This window comes from Trachinotus anak, unplaced genomic scaffold, assembly GCF_046630095.1.
Source record: "Trachinotus anak isolate AG129_WGS33_773 ecotype Australia unplaced genomic scaffold, CSIRO_AGI_Tana_v1 ptg000032l, whole genome shotgun sequence".
NCBI classification, from domain to species: Eukaryota; Metazoa; Chordata; class Actinopteri; order Carangiformes; family Carangidae; genus Trachinotus; species Trachinotus anak.
Genome location: NW_027273883.1, coordinates 483,404 through 502,500, shown reverse-complemented (window position 1 = coordinate 502,500; position 19,097 = coordinate 483,404). Strand labels below are relative to the sequence as shown.

Genomic DNA, 19,097 nt, shown 5'->3' with positions numbered 1-19,097 from the left:
CTGCACTCAGTGCAGGGGTGGGCATCCTGTTCTCCAAAGGTTTTACTCCGACGTCACTGACTGTGGAGCACGTCATCCAGGGGAGGTGTCTCTTAGTCAGAGCCGGGTTTGATCGTTTTACTGTTGTTTTTATCAATGTGTACGCTCCCAATAACGGTGCAGAGAGGAAGCTCTTTTTAGGGATATTAACGACAAATTAAAAGATTGTGGCTCAACGGACTATTTGTTTTTAGGTGGGGACTTTAACTGTACTGAAGATGAGATTTTAGATCGAAACCATGCAGAGCCTCATCCAGCCTCTCAGCAGGCTCTGAGGCAGCTGGTCTCCTCCCATGGCCTGGTGGACGTATGGAGAAGGTTGCACACAAGCTGCAGACAGTACACATGGTCCCACGTTAGAGAGGACAGGATGTCTTTAGCGCGTCTTGACCGTTTTTATTGTTTTAAACACCATCTTAATGTTTTTAAAACATGTAAGATTCTGCCGGTGGGTTTTACAGATCACGCTTTGGTTTTATGTCGTGTTTCTACTAGAAACATTTTACCTAAAAGTGCCTACTGGCATTTTAATTCAGTTTTAGCAGTCGACCAAAGTTTTAGAGAAGCTCTTAGTTATTTATGGACTGGTTTTAGACAGAGGAAGAGTGGGTTTACCTGCTTAAGGCAGTGGTGGGACTTTGGTAAGACTCAGGTAAAAATGTTATGTCAGCAGCACACACTCAATGTCACTCGTCACATCACCAGATCTATCAGAGATCTGGAGACTGAGATTGTGGAACTGGAACATCTGAATGAGTCCACGGGAAATCGAGGATGTATTGAAATCCTCAAGACCAAAAAGATGGCTTTAGCCGACCTGCTGGACACTAAAGTACAGGGTGCGCTGGTCCGGTCCCGAATCCAGGACAGCACCGAGATGGATGCTCCTTCTGGCTTCTTCTTTGGCTTGGAGAAGAAACAGGGCCAGAGGAAGCTGATCCACTCTCTGCTGTCAGACACAGGACAAGAGCTGTCTGAACCAGGCCAGATCAGGGGGAGAGCCGTGGAGTTCTTCGCCTCATTATATGAAAGTGACTACAAGGATAATGAAGAACTGTTTAATGACTTCTGTGCTGAGCTGCCACAGGTCTCTGAAAGGACCAACGACCAGCTGGAGCGTCCCCTGACGGTACAGGAGCTACACGCTGCCCTCCAGACCATGCAGGGCCGGAAGGCCCCAGGCATCGATGGCCTCAGCGAGGAGTTTTATAAGGCCTTCTGGGAAATCCTGTCACAGGACATCCTCGAAGTGTTCAACGAGAGCCTCGCCACTGGGTCACTGCCTCTGTCCTGCCGCAGGGCCGTCATCACCCTCCTGCCAAAAAAAGGCAACCTGCAGGACATAAAAAAACTGGCGCCCTGTGTCTCTCCTATGCACGGACTATAAGATCCTCTCCAAGGCCTTGGCCATCCGACTGAGAGGAGCCATGGAGGAGGTCATCCATCGGGACCAGACGTACTGTGTACCCAGCAGGTCCATGGTAGACAATGTCTACCTTATTCGGGATGTTTTGGAGGTCTCCAGTTCATTGGGGATAAATATTGAACTGATCTCATTAGATCAAGAAAAGGTTTTTGACCGTGTTGAACACCAATTCCTCTGGAAGACCATGGAGAGGTTTGGGTTCAGCGCTGGTCTCATAGCCAAGATCCAGGTGCTGTACAGTGACATTGAGAGTGTGCTTAAGATCAACGGCAGCTTGTGTGCTCCTTTTAGAGCGCGTAGAGGCGTCCGGCAGGGCTGCGCTCTGTCTGGGATGCTCTATGCGCTCTCCCTGGAACCCCTCCTCAACAAAATACGCTCGAGTGTTCAAGGCCTGTTTTTACCTGGTTTTAATAGTAATGTGGTTTTATCTGCTTATGCAGATGACGTCATTGTTTTTATAAAAGATCAGTGTGATGTCGACACAGTAGCCCACATTACTGACAGGTTCTCTGTTGTGTCGGCTGCGAGGGTGAACTGGGGGAAGAGTGAGGCCCTTGCTGTCAGTGAGTGGCGTGAGGGCCTCCCGGTTCTCCCTCAAAGCCTGACCTGGAAGAGAGACGGCCTCAAACACCTCGGCATCTATCTAGGAATTGAAAAAGTGGTGAAGAAAAATTGGGAGGGCATGGCTGAAAAAGTGGAAGGTAAGCTGTCAAGATGGAGATGGCTTCACCCTCAAATGTCTTACAGAGGAAGAGTGCTGGTTTTAAACAATCTTGTAGCTTCTCTGCTGTGGCACCGGCTGGCCTGTCTGGATCCGCCGTCAGGTCTGTTGGCCCAGATCCAGGCTAAAATGGTTAATTTTTTCTGGGACCGTTTTCATTGGGTGCCACAGTCAGTTCTGTTTTTATCCAGAGAGGAGGGGGGGCAGGGCCTGGTCCACCTGGCCAGTAGAACGGCCACCTTTAGGATACAGTTTGTTCAGGGGTATCTGACAGGGCCGTCTGACTTAGTGTGGAGGGATGTGGCCAGCTGCATATTCAGGCGTGTGAACAGTCTGGGGCTGGATGCTGCTCTGTTTTTAACTGATTTTAAATGTTTTAAGTTAAGTGGGTTGCCTCCGTTTTATCAGGGTGTTTTTAAATCCTGTGCTCTTTTTAATTGGAAAAACTTCAAAGGGTCTGACTCTCTGCACTGGCTGTTGAAGGAACCTCTGATCTGCTGTGGCAGACTAGACGTCTGTAGCAACACCATGCCCGGGCTGATGGGGGCGCTGTGCCGCTCTAAGACCATCATCCTAAAGCAGCTGGTGGATGCGGCGGGGCCGGCGCTCACTGATGCCCAGGCTGTGAGCTCTGTGCTGGGGGTGCACTCTGTCCGGCTGGTGAGGAGAAGCCTGGCGCTCTGGAGACAGAAGCTCTCAGTGAAGGAGAGGAGCCTCCTCCTACGCCACAGCAGAGGAGGAGCTGAGCCCGACCCCACGGACACCTTCCCTGATCTCCATCTGAGCCCTGGGTCAGAGGAGCTCGGTGGCCCTCTCTTAAAAATCTACAACCAGAAGAAGCTGAGCCTCCACAGAGCAGACAAACAGACAATATACAGGAACACCGTGAAGGCAACCAACACAAAGGGCCTGTTCAACAGGGCAGCCACCGTGTGGACGGACAGACTGGGGGGACAGAGTCCACAGTGGAGGACTCTCTACAAGCCTCCACTAAAGAAACGGACTGGAGACCTTCAGTGGAGGATTTTACACGGTGCTATTGCCACTAACGCTTTTTTATCTGTTTTTAACAGTAGTGTTGTGAATGAGTGTCCATTCTGCAGTCTGTCCGAAACCATCTTTCATGTTTTTACCGAGTGCAGGAGACTCACTGAGCTGTTCAGTGTTTTAACTGGGATTTTTAACCTTTTTAATGTTGTGTTCTCTGCCTCTGTTTTTATTGGTGGAGTCACATACAATCAAGAAAAAAAAGCAAAGTGCCAACTTCTTAATTTTTTAATAGGAGAAGCCAAACTGGCGGTCTACCTGACGCGCAGGGACAAACTGCAGGATGGACCCACGTGTGATGTTGTGGCCTTGTGGAGGCAGAGCGTTAAAGCCAGACTGAGGCTGGAGTTCTGCTTCCACAAGGCCACAGAGAACATGGACGTCTTCAAGGAGCAGTGGGGATGTGACCGAGCTCTGTGCAGAGTTTCTGAGCAGGGAGAGCTCACATTCACCAGCCATCTTAATTAGAGTATTTATGTCTGACTGGTTCTTGATGGAATTGATGATGTGTTAGTAATAAAGTGTTTTCTAAAAAGTCAAAAAAAGTCTCTCTCTCTCTGTCTCTCTCTCCCTCTCTCTCTCTTTCTCCCTCTCCCTCTCTCTGTGTCTCTCTCTCCCTCTCTCTCTTTCTCCCTCTCCCTCTCTGTCTCTCTTTCTCCCTCTCCCTCTCTCTCTCTCTCTGTCTCTCTCTCTCTCTCTCTCTGTCTCTCTCTCTCTGTCCCTCTCTCTCTCTGTCTCTCCCTCTCTCTGTCCCTCTCTCTCTCTGTCTCTCCCTCTCTCTGTCCCTCTCTCTCTCTCTGTCTCTCTCTCTCTCTGTCTCTCTCTCTCTCTCTCTCTCTGTCCCTCTCTCTCTCTCTCTCTCCGTCTCTCCCTCTCTCTGTCCCTCTCTCTCTCTCTGTCCCTCTCTCTGTCTCTCTCTCCCTCTCTCTGTCTCTCTCTCTGTCTCTCTCTCTCTCTACATTTGTGTGTGAAATTGATTTTTCCCTCCACTGCGAAGAGACTAAATCTTTGCCGTGAGGTTGCTGTTTTCCCAGGAAAAGCCGGGACGTGTGAACGCCTGGTTTCCTCTTACATCATCACGTGGTGGGCGGCGGCCACAGAGCCCTGGTCATGAAGGGACCAGTGTCTGAGTGTTTGTGGGACTCGCTCATGTGACCTGAGGATCATTAGAGAACAAGTTCAGGCTCTGAGGCCTCGTTCAGACCCAGAACCACGTCTGATTGGTCCGGACCACAGAGCTCCGCCTGGTCCAGTTCTCACACCTTCACTGGACCCTTCACGGTGGACGGATCCACTTCATTCAGAACAGAAACTGAAATCTCTCCTGAACAGAAGTGCTGCTTCCTGTTTGCTTTAGTCATCACTGTCATGTGACCAGAACCTGCCTGAGTTCACCTGTGCTCAGTTAGTTTAGAAGGACACACCTGTGAGGTCCCTCAGTTCACCTGCAGGTCAGGACAGACCACAACGCCCAGTGGACTCTGTAGACCTGAGCTCAAACTGTGGTGAGGAGTCTGTCCTGTAACAAACGAGGTCAGAGGTCGTCTGTCAGCAGGTCACCATGACCCATAGTTCGGTTCTGTTGCTAGGCGACATCTAGTGGTCGTAGTGATGATGACAGGAGCAAAGGGAAAAGTGCGGTGACGTAGTTTATAGAGCGACAGAGTCCAGGTCAGGAGGAGGTTGGGGTGGATGGATGGGTCAACAGAACACAGGAATCACACGTTCACCTTTCAGCTCCACAGTGACCTGAAGACAACGTGGACCAGGTCTTCAGGACCGGTCTCTGTCCAGACCCCATAATGTGGAGAGACCTGAAGAGGACAGTTCGCAGAGACTTCCTGTCCAGTCTGAGTCTGAGAGGATGTGACAGGAAGAATCCAGGTGTTCAGAGTCTGTCGAGGCTCGAGAAGACTGAAGCTGCAGCTGAAGAGGGTCCTACACAGAACTGGATTAAGGGTCTGAAGACTTTTGTAAATGAGAGATTTAGTTTTTGATTTTTCATAAATTTCCATCGTCTATTGAGTTGATCCAGATGTTCTGGCCTCGTGCTTGTGTTCAGACCTCAGCTCCAGATGTTTCCTGCATCAGTTGGGACTCAGAGGACAGGAGCCTCTGTCCAACGGTTCCCGACACGAGAAAACTACAAGTCAATTAATCACTTTGTCAATCAACAGACATCAATCAGCATCCGCTTTAACAATCGAAGAATCAGTCACTGATTTGAATTTCTCTCGTTTCAAAACCAAATCTGCTTCAGTTTCACATGAAACCAGATGTAAAAGCAACTGGTCATTTAGAAGTGTGGCTGCATATTGTTTCCTGTGGGGAGTGACACGCTGACTGCACACCTGCTGCAGGTAACAGCCTGCTGCTTCCAGCTCCTCCCCCTGAGCTGCTGCTGATGCACTGAACACAGGAAGCAGGAAGAGTCCTGATGTAATGACCCGGAATATTTCATTCAGTTCAACTCAGTGTTATCTGTATAGCAACAACTCATAATCTACATTATCTCGAGGCTCTTTACAGGGTCCGGTCCAGACCTGAAGAAGAAACCTGCAACAGGACCGGGGGGGTCTGCCTCCAGGAGATAAAGAAGGGGGGGTGGGGGAGGAGAGAGAGCAGGAACAGCTGTGTAGGTCATGGTGTCATCGATAATAATGACAGGTTTACAGCGTTAATCAGCTGTTTGATCAGAATCCAGACTGAACGTCCAAACACTTCCACGTTTTAACTGCTCTGTGGTGCAGTTTCATTTAGAAAGACTGCTAACGCTAATGCTAACGCTAATGCTAGCCTCGGTTAGTGATGTCATAATGACGTAGCGTCCGTTTGATCAGGTAGTGTCTGCAGCTGATGCTGATTCATGTGTCAGAGGAACATGAAAATATAAAAACAGTGAGATGTTGCAGGTAAAAGTGGTTTAAAGAAAGAAAAGCTCCATAAATACTGAAATGCACTTTATACTGTGACCGAAGGTAATTCATGATACATATTTAATTTGTCAATGTGTACACTCACCTGTAGTACTCTGTGTACTACAGAGGGTACTGTGTACTGTCTCCACAGTGAAACTTTTAAACCTGTTTGCTGCTGGATCACGTGTCCACGTGTCAGACCTCCTCACCTGAGATCAACTCCAGACTCACCTGTTGATCAGCACTTCACCACAGGCTTTAACTACCTGACACAGTCACTGCTGGTTGGCGGGCCGAATCTCTGACATCACTCCAACGTGTACGTATTTTTGAACTTTATTAAATTCCCATATTAGGAATGTAATATATGTACATTTAAAATAAAAACATGTTAAAGGTACACATTGACATATACGCATGTTTATGTATGAGGGGTTATATCGTAGACATTTTACTGTCAGTTTCTATTATAAACAGTAGAGTCACTGAGACACTTTATCAGACATGTTAAAGATGAATGAGAACTATCAGAAAAACATATAGAAATGTAATGTTTGTTGTTCTAATAAACTAGGCTCAGACTGAATAATAATTATATTTCAGACTGTGGATGAAGATCAGTGACTGTAGATGATTCAAGTCTGTTCTCATCAGCATCGTTTAACAACTTGAACCAGCACAGACTGACAGAATCACTCATACATGACAGAATCACTCGTACATGACAGAATCACTCGTACATGACAGAATCACTCGTACATGACAGAATCACTCGTACATGACAGAATAACAATTCATGCTTTAAACTCCGGCTGCCGTAATGAAAAGTATTAATTTACTGGTGATAATGTGTCATTTTATCATTGTAATGAATTAGAGGTTACAGTTTAAATAAAATATACAAGTTAATTAACTAATGAATTAATTGACAATAAATTAAAGTGTTGAAACGTAATAACTGACTAAATATCGATGACAGTGACCCTGAGATAAAAACAGATTTTTAATGATTAAAATGATTTTAAAGTGTGGATGTTTTATTTAGTTAGGGTTAACCCTAACTAACCCTAACCAGGTTAACCCTGACCCACCTTGGTCGGACAGGTTAAGACGTGAACGCAGCAGCAGCGTCACTCTGTGGCCACTTTATCAGGTTCACCTGTTGTTGTGTTTACAGCTGCTTTACACCAACAGCTGTTTCTACTGTTGACATACAGGAGGTGGTCAGAACATTAGGAACACCTCTGATTATAAATCAGTCCAGAACAACACTGACCGTGAGCTCAGAGAACATTAAAGGCATCACATGACAGTGCAGGTGTACCTAATAAAGTGGACACACCTGTAAGCAGAGAGAAGAACATGGAGGAGGCGTCATGGCTAACTTGTTTTTTATTTGCACGTCCAATGAGTGTTAACAAACCCAACACAGAGGTTAGCATCCAGGTCTACAGCGGGGGGCGCTCACACACACGAAAGCTCCGAGGATCAGACAGGAAGGAAACCAGCAAACATCTCACATCTGTACAAATCTACAGTCAGTCCACAGCTTCAGCCCGAGTCTGAGCCCAGCCAGGAAAACAGCTGGAGGCGTGTCCTGTCAGCTGCGTCACATCTTTGTGGTTTAGTCTTAACACAGGTTAATCATCTGAGCAGAGTTAAGGTGGACTAACTTCACACTGGGACTAAAATGTGCTTCAGGACTGAGGGTTGGAGTTAACAGAACCTTCAACCCAGTTCCAGCTTCACACCAACATTCACTGGGCTTCAGAAAACAAGTGAAACAAAGCAGCTGCGATGGCGCCACCAGCTGGTCGCAGGGAGGAGTCCTGTACAAACCAGTGCAAATGAGTAGAAATTTGGTCGAGAGAGAATGAAAATGTACAAAATGAGAGAGAGAGCGAGAGAGAAGAAGAGGAGGAGCAGAGCGGAGCTGTGGTTTCTAATGAGTCATTATATCTGAAGATTATCTCGACGTCACAGCTTCATCTTCATAACAAACCGTTTTCTCAAAACTTTGATTTAAAAATCAGAAATTTATCATCAGAGTCACTGACAGAGTTCAAACATCTTCAAGTTGTTTTCCTGGATTAACACAAACACACTGCTCAGATCTAATGATCAGGATCGATGATCAGGATCTAATGATCAGGATTTAGTGGGTTATTTATCCAGGTTATGGTTTCTCTTCTTCTAGTTTCTAACTCTATTTTCGATCATTTGCTGCTTATCACCCTGGTCAGGTGCTTGGTGAACCACACCTGTCGTCATCACCTGATGAAGATCCACAGTCACCTGCAGCTTCCTCACCACATCGATCCCCGTCCTGAACCTGTGGACGTAGAAACTCGTGCTGTTCTGTGTGAATCTGGATCAAGCTGCAGATCAGACTGTGATCACAGACACTGAGCTTCTCTGAAGCACCACAGCTCAGGTTTGGCCCCTTGTTGTTGACGCTCAAATAACAAGGGGCCACAACTGAGATGTCAGTGTCAGATGACAGTATGAAGCGCCAGGGGCCAGGGGCCAGGGGCCCGGGGCCTGTTGTCATCACATGGACCACATCAGTATCTGACTGGTGTCAATAAGTTTTGAGTCTTGGTTCCAGTTTTAACCCTTTCACACCAACAGCACTCAGTGTTCAGACCACAACCCGAGCACAGGCCACAGGAGAAGGTACACTGCTCTTCCTCAGTACTTCCACAGTCCTGGTTCTGGACTGATTTCAGTTTATTTTGATAAACTGAACAAAAGCCTCAACTTTCTCACCAGAAGAACACCTAAACTGACTCAGGTGACACTGATGAGCATCATACAAACTGAGGTTAAAGCTCCACACAGTCTAAAGGTAGATGTCCATGTGTTTGTGATTATAAAGCAGGTCTAGGTTCTATATTAATACTGTGAAAGTATCAAAGCCTCAGTCCACAGAGAAATGCACACAGCCTGTATTCAGACACTGAGCCTTAAAACCAGCCGTCAGGACTTCTGCAACTTTGTGATGTCACAATGAAGCAGTCACCGCCCTCAGCCCCGCCCCAAGCCCTGCCCACCTGGACCCACCATCCAACCTTGCAGGATTTGGTTTCTCTGAGTGTTTACCTGAAATCTGCTATATTTTTATTGGATCACTCAGAAAACAGTCAGCCAATCAGAAGAGAGGCTCAGATCCTCTCTTCTGAGGCTTTGACTCCAGAGAGAAGCCTGGGAGAGGAGATGTAAAACTACACTGAGACCTTTAAGTCCTGATCAGAGCAGGTCGACTCATACAGATCTTCACCTGTTAAGACAGGACTCATGATGATGTCACCTTCACCTCTGTCCAATCATCCAAACCTGACCTCGCTCTAACATGGGTGGAGCTTTACACACAGCAGGTGTCAGTGCTGAACAGCTGATGTCACTGTTTTATCTTCTGCTGCTACAGGAGTGATGTTGATGTGCAGGTGAGACTTGTCTGAACTCTGACCTGAACCCTGACCGGTGCTGTCTGTGATGTGACACCTCTGAAGGTCTGATGATGAACCCTGACTCAGTGAAGCCGTCTGACTCTGGTCAGTGAGAACCTGGTGATGGACTGATGGGTGATGATGTGACAGGCTCCACAGCTGCTCTCTGCCTCCTCAGAGTCTCCAGCACTTTGTAAATGAAACTTCAGCATCATGTTACAAACAGTATTATACAGGTCTCTCAGTCTGCACACAGCTGGATCTTCAGCTTCTACAGTGGTCTTCAGGGAGGAGGTGTTCCCCACAGGTTTAAATCCACATCACCATGAGGGCGTCCGCCTCCTCCAGGATCAGGACCAGTCCGACTCTCTGCTGCAGGATGGATGGATGAAGATGATCACATGATCTTGTGAGCTGGACCGTCACGCTGCAGGAAGGGGGTGTGCTGCCGACTACAACAGCTGTCACCCCCCAGGTGTGGTTGCGTGTCAGGAGCGAGACGTGGGAGGACTGTAGCAGTTTCCTATCTGGTCTTACTGAAGAGTAATTATACTTGGATATATTCAGCGTTGAGTTGTATGCAGTGTTTTCATCAGAGCTGAGACTCCTCCTGTCAATCAGTCAGCTGCTCTCAGCTCTTCATCTTTTGTTTTCTTCAGACATGCGATGAGCTGCGTGACAACAACAGCAACAGGGGAGTTCTTTTTTCTTTTTAATGTTTTTTTGGAGCATTCCCTCCCCGTCCACACACACACAGCCAGAAGACGAGAGGAGAGTCTGAAATAAAGAAGCTCAGGTTCTGTTAGAGCTGAGGTCGAGAGAGGTAACAGAGAGAGAGAGAAAAAGAGAGAGACAGAGAGAGAGAGAGAGTTTAACTATGACACAACAGTGTGTGTGTGTGTGTGTGTCTGTGTGTCTGTGTGTGTGTGTGTGTGTGTGTGTGTGTGTGTGTGTGTGTGTGAATGTGCTGTACACTGAGTCTTTATTTCCCAGTGGGCTTCACTGGTGGAGTCCCAGCTGGTCGGTGGTCTCAGCTGGTTTCTGCTGGTCCTCCCTCAGTACTCGCTCAGGTTGTGCCACTTGGAGATCTGCCGGCGGGGGTTTTCACAGACCTCCCTCCAGTGGGAGGCTCCGGAGGGGGAGGGGCTGTGGAGGCCGAGCAGCAGGCGGCCCAGCACCTCGTTCTTGGTGGTCCGGTCGAAGTCGACCACCAGGAACTCCACGGAGATCTCGGGCAGCAGCTCGGGCGGGATGTCGTAGATGAAGGACTCGTTGAAGACCGGGTTCAGCGTGCACTTCTTCACGTGGGTCTTCTTCTTGGCGATGCGCTTGCGTCCGTAGAAGACGTTCACCTTCACGTAGGGGTCTGAGGAGAGAAGAATAAGGAGGTCATGTGAGTTCATGACCCTCGGTTTCAACATCGTCAGGTCATTTCACATTGAGACAGGAGAGGAACAAACACAAACTGATGAAGGAACAGAATCGAACCTTCCACTGAGGACCAGCCTGTGTTGAAGTGCTGCAGGAGTTTATTATAAACACATTCTGATGTCCCTCTGATGTGTGGTCGAGAGGAGGACAGCACAGTTGGTGTAGAGACAGGACGTTTCCAGCTGTTTCCAGCTGAGTTACTCACTTGCTGACAGGCCGGTGATGTCCATCTTGGGGAGGTGTCGAGCCTTCAGGACGACCACGCTGAGACGGTGAGACACGGGCTGGTAGGACAGAGACGCCAGCAGCTCTCCACGACTCTCACACTGAAAACACAGACACACACTCTGAGACTTCCTGTTGGATCAGTGATGACAAAAAAACTAACTTCTCCCTGTGACGTGTGTTTCTGTTGCCATGACAACGCCGTCCTGACTTAATTCCTGTGATGATAAAACATCATCTGTAAATGTTTTAGTGAGCAGACAGTATGTGATGGTTGAACTGTGTCAGAGTGAGACCTCAGCAGGACAATAGAACGTCTCTAACATGTTTACAACAGTCCAACTTTAACTTAATAAAGAGAGGACAACAGGGAGGCCTGTTGCCATGGTGACCGCAGCATCAGGACGACAACACGGAGTCACACACACATCAAGTCTCTGACCTGTTTCCTGTTGCTGTTGTTGTTGTTGTTGTTGTTGTTGTTTAGTCAGCTGATGATGTTACATCATGTTAAAGTCACTGATGGTTCAATCAAATATTTTAGATGTTTTTCCAAAGCTACAGAAAATCAATGAACTCATCAATAAAAAACTGATTGATTTTACAGGACAGACAGGACTCTGGATCCTGGAGCCTCTGAGCCGCTGACACTCACCTGCATGTTCCTCTTGGTGATCTGCTGGCTCAGGTGAACTCGGCCCGTACTCGGGTCCACACCCTTCAGCGGCACCACCGCCTCCCCGATGACATCGTCGCGGGCGAAGCGGTCGAAGCTCAGGACCAGGAAGTGCAGTGTGAGCTCGGGCAGCGAGCTGTAGGCCACGCCGTAGAAGGTGAAGGTCTCGTCGAACAGAGGGTCCAGGGTCTTCCTCAGCACACGGGTCTTGACGCGGTGCTTCTTCTCCGGCAGGATGGTCATCTTCACGTAGGGGTCCGAGCTGCCCGCCTGCTCATCCATGGCGGGGAGGCCCCGGGCCCCAACGATGGTCACCACCAGGGCCTTCTTGGGGAAGTTGTAGTCGACGGTGAGGCTGATGGAGCCCAGGCTGGGCTCCGGCTCCGGCTCCGAGGAGGCGGGGGTGAAGGGGGACGCCGTCTTGCTGCTGGTCTGGCTGCTGCTGGCTGAGCTGCTGTCAAGGCAGCAGTAGTCGGCGCGGACCGGCAGCGCCCGCTCCAGATGGGCCTGACCGTGGGTGGTGCCCGCCCCAGCGGGGGGGACCAGGTGACTCATCTGCAGCTGCCCTGGCACGTCCAGGATGTTGTTCTCAGCGTCCACCAGCACCATGCCCCTCCCTGCTGTGGGGGCGGCGGTGCAGCCTCGCTCTCCGTCACGGTCAGAGCGGTTGGCCCGCCGGATACCACGTACGATCCTCTTGCTGCTGCTGAGGGATTCTGGGTAAATGCTGATGCCCTTCAGCATGTGGATGAACTTGTAGGGCGGATCCTCGGCGTCGCAGTAACGGTCGCCGTGCAGCTTGTAGCGACCAGTCACACGCAGGTAACGGCGCTGACAGAAGGACCAGAGCAGAACCAGAACCACCACCACCAAAACCAGAACACCAGCTCCCAGGAAGCCCGCCAGCACCGGAGACATGGCTGAGACAGAGAGAGGGGAGAGGGTCAGACAGACGGGTCACCATGGAAACACAGTGACAGTGTTCCAGTAAAACTGCTCTGGTGTCAGTTTCTGAGGAGTCTCTGGACCTGGTGGAGGGATGGGTCCTGGTCCAGGGAAGAACCCGTTACACTTTGGTTCTGATCCAGTTAAAGGAGCAGAACCAGGAGTTTCTCCTCACTAGTTTTATCATTGATTCATCTGCAGATATAGTTTCACATCAGGAGACAAAGAAAAGCCTCAAACCTTCATATCAGACACGAAACAACAAACATTCATCTGTAATCAAAATGATGATTAGATGAAACAGTTCCTGATTCATCAATCTTCATCAATCTTCATCAATCTTCTGACTGACCAAGCGTTGTTGCTGCAGGGGTTTCAAATACCAGGAGTAAATGTACTCATTATGACCTGCTAATATATATGAATGTATTATAACTGATGGTGTGTTCAGGTACAGTCTGACCTTGTATCACTGCAGCCAGGTGAGAGGTTAGGGTCAGCAGACAGGATTTACAGAGTGGAGTTATCCTGACCTCTACTCCTAACTGTGGGTCAAAACACTGCAGCCTACATTTCCCACGATGCAACTGGAACAGCAACAGCATTCTTCACAAACCTGGGATGAAACCACTGCAGGATTTTTTACTGATGCAGAACAACATCAGGGTGTCATGCTGTCACTGATGATGTCATCATGTAAAAACTCTGACATCATGACATGGTGACATCATATTTATAAACAGTAACATCATGTAAAAACACAGTGATGTCACCACATTGTCCCTCCTGAGGCCTCATTAGAAACGGGGGGGGGGGGGGGGGCAGGAGGAGGAGGAGGAGGAGGAGGAGGAGGAGGGGTTGTGGAGGTCTTTGTCTGCTGCGTACAGAGGAGCACTGTTGTCCTGATCTGTCCCACAAGGACACACCGCTACAGCACACGCACGCACACACACACACACTAACATACTTGTACTTCCATCTTTGTGAGGACACTCATTGACATAATGCATTCCCTAGCCCCTTACCCTAACCTTAACCATCACACCTGAGAGCCTAACCCTGACCCTGACCCTGACCTTAACCTAAACCTAATTCTAACCATAACTCTGAAACCACGTCTTAACCCTCAACATGTGATTTGAAGGTGTCTCAAAAAGTGAGGACCGGCCAAAATGTCCTCACTTTCCCAAAATGTCCTCACTCTGTTAGTAAAATACTTTTTTTGGTCCTTACTATGTAGCAAGTACAAGTACACACACACACACACACACAGTCACCTGCTTCTCCAGGTGAGTCCACACATCTGTATTAACCCTGAGCACAAACAGCTGCACAGATGTTTGTTACACTTCAGCTCTCACTGAGAAAACTTCCACCTCAGTCCCTTCCCTTTTTTCAGTTAATCAATACATTATGTTATTGATTCATAAAAGTGGCAAAGTTCACTCCACTGTCATGTGACAAAGAAACACATCAAATCAACACAAGCAACACAGTCGCCACAGCTGTGCCTCTGTCCAGATGTTAAACAGCTGTTTTCATTAACAGTTAATTCTGCAACAACACAAACTCGTTAACGCTGCAAGAAACACAACCAAACTCCCACAATCCCTCCTGCCTGTTGTCGTCGCTTCTCATTCAGCCTGCATCAGATGAGGTCATGTTTTGGAAAGAGCTGAAAGCAGGGAGCTCGCTGCCTAGCAACACACACACACACACACACACACACACACACACACACACACACACACACTCATTTATCATGCTCAGCACCATCTCCTCATTGGCTGGACGAGAGCCAACGGGATGTCAAGTGATTGATCAGTTAATCAGATCAATAGTTATCAATAGATGATGAAAAGATTGATGAGCTGTGTTTCATTTTGACTGAATCTGGACTCGCTTCACTTCAGGCCTGAATCACATGAAGGAACAGTGAATGTTTGCTCCTGCTGATCCAGATGTGCTTCAGGTGTTTTCTGTCATCAATGTATTGATTAATCGATTGGTCTGAAAATGGTTCTGATCATGGTTCTTCAGAGAAAATGTCCATGGTCTCAAGTCCAGAACCCAGAGATTCACTTTACTGGGACGGTTTTTAATAATGACCCAATACAATTCATCAATCATCAGAATTATTGATGATTAGTTTTCTATTCATCCGATGGACTAATTGTCTAATATCAGTGTAACTGTCGTCGCTGTGACTCACACTGCTGATCACTTCCTGGAGTGAAGGTCAGTCAGCTGTTCACTGATCCTTCACACAACAATCAGACTGAAGTTCTCATCGTCTTTGATTATTGATTATTGACTGAAGGTCTCATATTCTTTGATTATTGTTTGATTATTGACTGAAGCTCTCATCGTCTTTGATTATTGATTGATTATTGACTGAAGGTCTCATAGTCTTCGATTATTGATTGATAATTGACTGAAGGTCTCATATTCTTTGATTATTGTTTGATTATTGACTGAAGCTCACGTAGTCTTTGATTATTGATTGATTATTGACTGAAGGTCTCATATTCTTTGATTATTGTTTGAATGTATTTCTGTGCTTGTTAACGTCCTGATGTCCTCTGTTTCCTTAGAGACCTGGAGCCTGTTTGTGTTTCACAAACTGACAGAACAGCTGTTTAACAGGTAAACAAGTGGAAAACATCTGGTCCCAGAACATCTGAACCTCTGTGCTGATTTATTACAAAGTCGTGTTTTCTGTTCCTGGATCAGTGACGGTGTTCAGGGTCTGATGGAGGTGAAAGTGTTCACATCCCTCACCTTCAGTCAAAGTGCTTTATATCATCACTTGATGGTTCACGGTACGAGCTGAGTTTTTAATGATCATTCTCACTATTGATTAATCTGTTGAATGAGAAATGTCGTCACAGCTTTTACCCAAACAACAGTCCAAACCTCAACATGATTATAATCAATTATAAAAATTAAAATTCATCTCAAACAAAAGCAGCAAATGTCCACATTAGAGGAGCTAAAGACATGAACTCTTATCAAGATATATGACGTAATTTTTACCTGGAAAACGACAATCAATTAATCTCTATTTACTGTCAGGTAGTTCACCTTTCACACAGCAGAATACTGTCGAAGCTCTTCATATGTTTGTGTAAAAATATTAATTAAGTGCAGTAAAAAGAGCAGTATTTTCTCAGATATGTACTGAAGTATAAGTACAAAGCTGCATAAAGAGCAGTACTTCAATAAGTATACTTCATTACACAGGATCAGAGTAAATCAGTCCTGTGTTATCTCTATTTCCTGTTTAATCTCTATTTCCTGTTTAATCTCTATTTCCTGTTTAATCTTTATTTCCTGTGTTATCTCTATTTCCTGTTTAATCTTTATTTCCTGTTATCTTTATTTCCTGTTTTATCTTTATTTCCTGTGTTATCTTTATTTCCTGTTTTATCTTTATTTCCTGTTTTATCTTTATTTCCTGTTATCTTTATTTCCTGTTTTATCTTTATTTCCTGTTTTATCTTTATTTCCTGTTTTATCTTTATTTCCTGTTATCTTTATTTCCTGTTTTATCTCTATTTCCTGTTTTATCTCTATTTCCTGTTTTATCTCTATTTCCTGTTATCTCTATTTCCTGTTATCTTTATTTCCTGTTTTATCTCTATTTCCTGTTATCTCTATTTCCTGTTTTCTCTTTATTTCCTGTTATCTCTATTTCCTGTTTTATCTTTATTTCCTGTTATCTCTATTTCCTGTTTTATCTTTATTTCCTGTTATCTTTAGTTCCTGTTTTATCTCTATTTCCTGTTATCTCTATTTCCTGTTTTATCTTTATTTCCTGTTATCTCTATTTCCTGTTTTATCTCTATTTCCTGTTATCTTTATTTCCTGTTTTATCTCTATTTCCTGTTTTATCTCTATTTCCTGTTATCTTTATTTCCTGTTTTATCTTTATTTCCTGTTTTATCTTTATTTCCTGTTTTATCTTTATTTCCTGTTTTATCTTTATTTCCTGTTATCTTTATTTCCTGTTTTATCTTTATTTCCTGTTTTATCTCTATTTCCTGTTATCTCTATTTCCTGTTATCTTTATTTCCTGTTTTATCTTTATTTCCTGTTATCTCTATTTCCTGTTTTATCTCTATTTCCTGTTATCTCTATTTCCTGTTTTCTCTTTATTTCCTGTTATCTTTATTTCCTGTTATCTCTATTTCCTGTTTTATCTTTATTTCCTGTTATCTCTATTTCCTGTTTTATCTTTATTTCCTGTTATCTTTAGTTCCTGTTTTATCTCTATTTCCTGTTATCTCTATTTCCTGTTTTATCTTTATTTCCTGTTATCTCTATTTCCTGTTTTATCTTTATTTCCTGTTATCTCTATTTCCTGTTTTATCTTTATTTCCTGTTATCTTTAGTTCCTGTTTTATCTCTATTTCCTGTTATCTCTATTTCCTGTTTTATCTTTATTTCCTGTTATCTTTATTTCCTGTTTTATCTCTATTTCCTGTTATCTTTATTTCCTGTTTTATCTTTATTTCCTGTTATCTTTATTTCCTGTTTTATCTCTATTTCCTGTTATCTTTATTTCCTGTTTTATCTCTATTTCCTGTTTTATCTCTATTTCCTGTTATCTCTATTTCCTGTTATCTTTATTTCCTGTTTTATCTTTATTTCCTGTTATCTCTATTTCCTGTTTTCTCTTTATTTCCTGTTTTCTCTTTATTTCCTGTTTTATCTCTATTTCCTGTTATCTCTATTTCCTGTTTTCTCTTTATTTCCTGTTATCTTTATTTCCTGTTATCTCTATTTCCTGTTTTATCTTTATTTCCTGTTATCTCTATTTCCTGTTTTATCTTTATTTCCTGTTATCTTTAGTTCCTGTTTTATCTCTATTTCCTGTTATCTCTATTTCCTGTTTTATCTCTATTTCCTGTTTTATCTTTATTTCCTGTTATCTTTATTTCCTGTTTTATCTCTATTTCCTGTTATCTCTATTTCCTGTTTTCTCTGTATTTCCTGTCCTGTATTAGTGATTTTCCCTAAAATAAACCCAGTAGTGCAGGAAGATGATGCTGTCATCTGTCAGTGTGTTAACACATTATACTGGGGGACACTGTTTAGCAGCCAGTGTGTTGTGTTAGCTTTATTTCCTGCTGGTAGTTTAGATCCATAATAATGACAATATTTTCTGTCAGTGCAGTGAAAGTAAATTATTCATGTTTTTATTTCTGTTCTGTTCACAACTCACAGAACTTTAAAGAATCTGTTACTGACACTCAGACCTGCAGGTCGGGTTCGGTTGTACCCGCTCCGGGTACAGACGTGACGTCACCCTGTACCCACCCCGACTGGCACGCGCACCAAGGCCCACGAGAGGCAGGGGCACGAGACCGCCCTGTTTCCCGCGCCCGACGGGAAATGTTATTTTATATATTTTATATTTTTAATATATTTAATATATTTATATTTTTATATTTTGATTAAGAGGCTCATCACAGCCACATGATGTTTGTCTTGTTCACCAGTTCGATATTTTTCATTTCTATGATCGAGTCAAACCCGTCTGGTGCCAAAGATTCACGTTCAAACCGATTTGACCGGATTGATGACGCCGACCGTCGGCGGGAAATCTGCACATTTCAGGATTAAAGTGAATAAAACGAATTAAACCAGATAAACAACAACGGTGTCGGTCCCCGCAGAAACGGACGCAGGTGACGCAGCACATTTCAGCCCGACACACACGATGGAAACACGATGGAAACACGATGGAAACACGACAGACACGAGTAGAATCCTGGTTCAAGCAGCGGATTCGCCGCCGAGCCGCAGACACATGAAGCAGACAGACTCTCACCGTAGGCGGGTCCCAGCTCGATCATGTCCGCCATTTTGTGGCAGCGGGCAGCGGGGTGCGGGAGAGGAGATGGAGACGACACCGACTGACTGCTGCTCCCGTTACTTCACATCCATAAAGAACCGACCACGGAGAGGAAATCACCGACCACCAGCCGCTGATTCGGGGGGCAGAGCCTGCATATGTCCGCCGACGGGTTAGGGTTGTCGGTGTCTCTGTCGGTGCTCCGCCCGGTGCTCCGCTCGGTGAGTCGGTGTCTGTGTCGGTGTCTGTGTCGGTGCTCCGCCCGGTGAGTCGGTGTCTCTGTCGGTGCTCCGCCCGGTGCTCCGCCCGGTGAGTCGGTGTCTGTGTCGGTGTCTGTGTCGGTGCTCCGCCCGGTGAGTC

At 45.8% G+C, this 19,097-nt stretch overlaps 2 protein-coding genes across 7 annotated transcripts in view; one reads left to right on the top strand and one right to left on the bottom strand.

The window, feature by feature from the left end:
• The first annotated feature begins 4,197 nt into the window (after positions 1-4,197).
• mtx1a (metaxin 1a) overlaps positions 4,198-19,097 on the top strand; it is a 43,478-nt gene continuing 28,578 nt past the window's right edge. Inside the window, exons 1-4 of one of the 6 annotated variants that reach the window (XR_011686784.1) lie at positions 4,199-6,145; positions 6,261-6,470; positions 15,472-15,523; positions 15,611-15,699. The gene's annotated coding sequence lies outside the window, so the exon portion shown is untranslated. Of the gene's footprint in view, positions 6,471-15,471; positions 15,524-15,610; positions 15,700-18,822; positions 18,959-19,097 lie in introns of those variants that run through there. The other 5 variants (XR_011686787.1, XR_011686789.1, XR_011686785.1 and 2 more) reach the window with 5 other exon arrangements.
• Positions 7,526-18,855, bottom strand: syt11b (synaptotagmin XIb). The gene is made up of 4 exons (XM_071470383.1): positions 18,714-18,855; positions 11,912-12,852; positions 11,237-11,357; positions 7,526-10,966 (listed from the first exon to the last, which is right to left on the bottom strand). The coding sequence occupies exons 1-4, from the start codon at positions 18,745-18,747 to the stop codon at positions 10,656-10,658; spliced, it is 1,407 nt and encodes a 468-aa protein (XP_071326484.1). The 5' UTR covers positions 18,748-18,855; the 3' UTR covers positions 7,526-10,655.

Excerpts from the sequence above, each read along its gene's own strand:
- syt11b (XM_071470383.1), bottom strand. The coding sequence starts at position 18,747 with ATGGCGGACATGATCGAGCTGGGACCCGCCTACG. Across the intron at positions 11,358-11,911 it reads TCACCAAGAGGAACATGCAG|TGTGAGAGTCGTGGAGAGCT; the intron begins GTGAGTGTCAGC and ends CTGTGTTTTCAG. Across the intron at positions 10,967-11,236 it reads CATCACCGGCCTGTCAGCAA|ACCCCTACGTGAAGGTGAAC; the intron begins GTGAGTAACTCA and ends TTCTCTCCTCAG.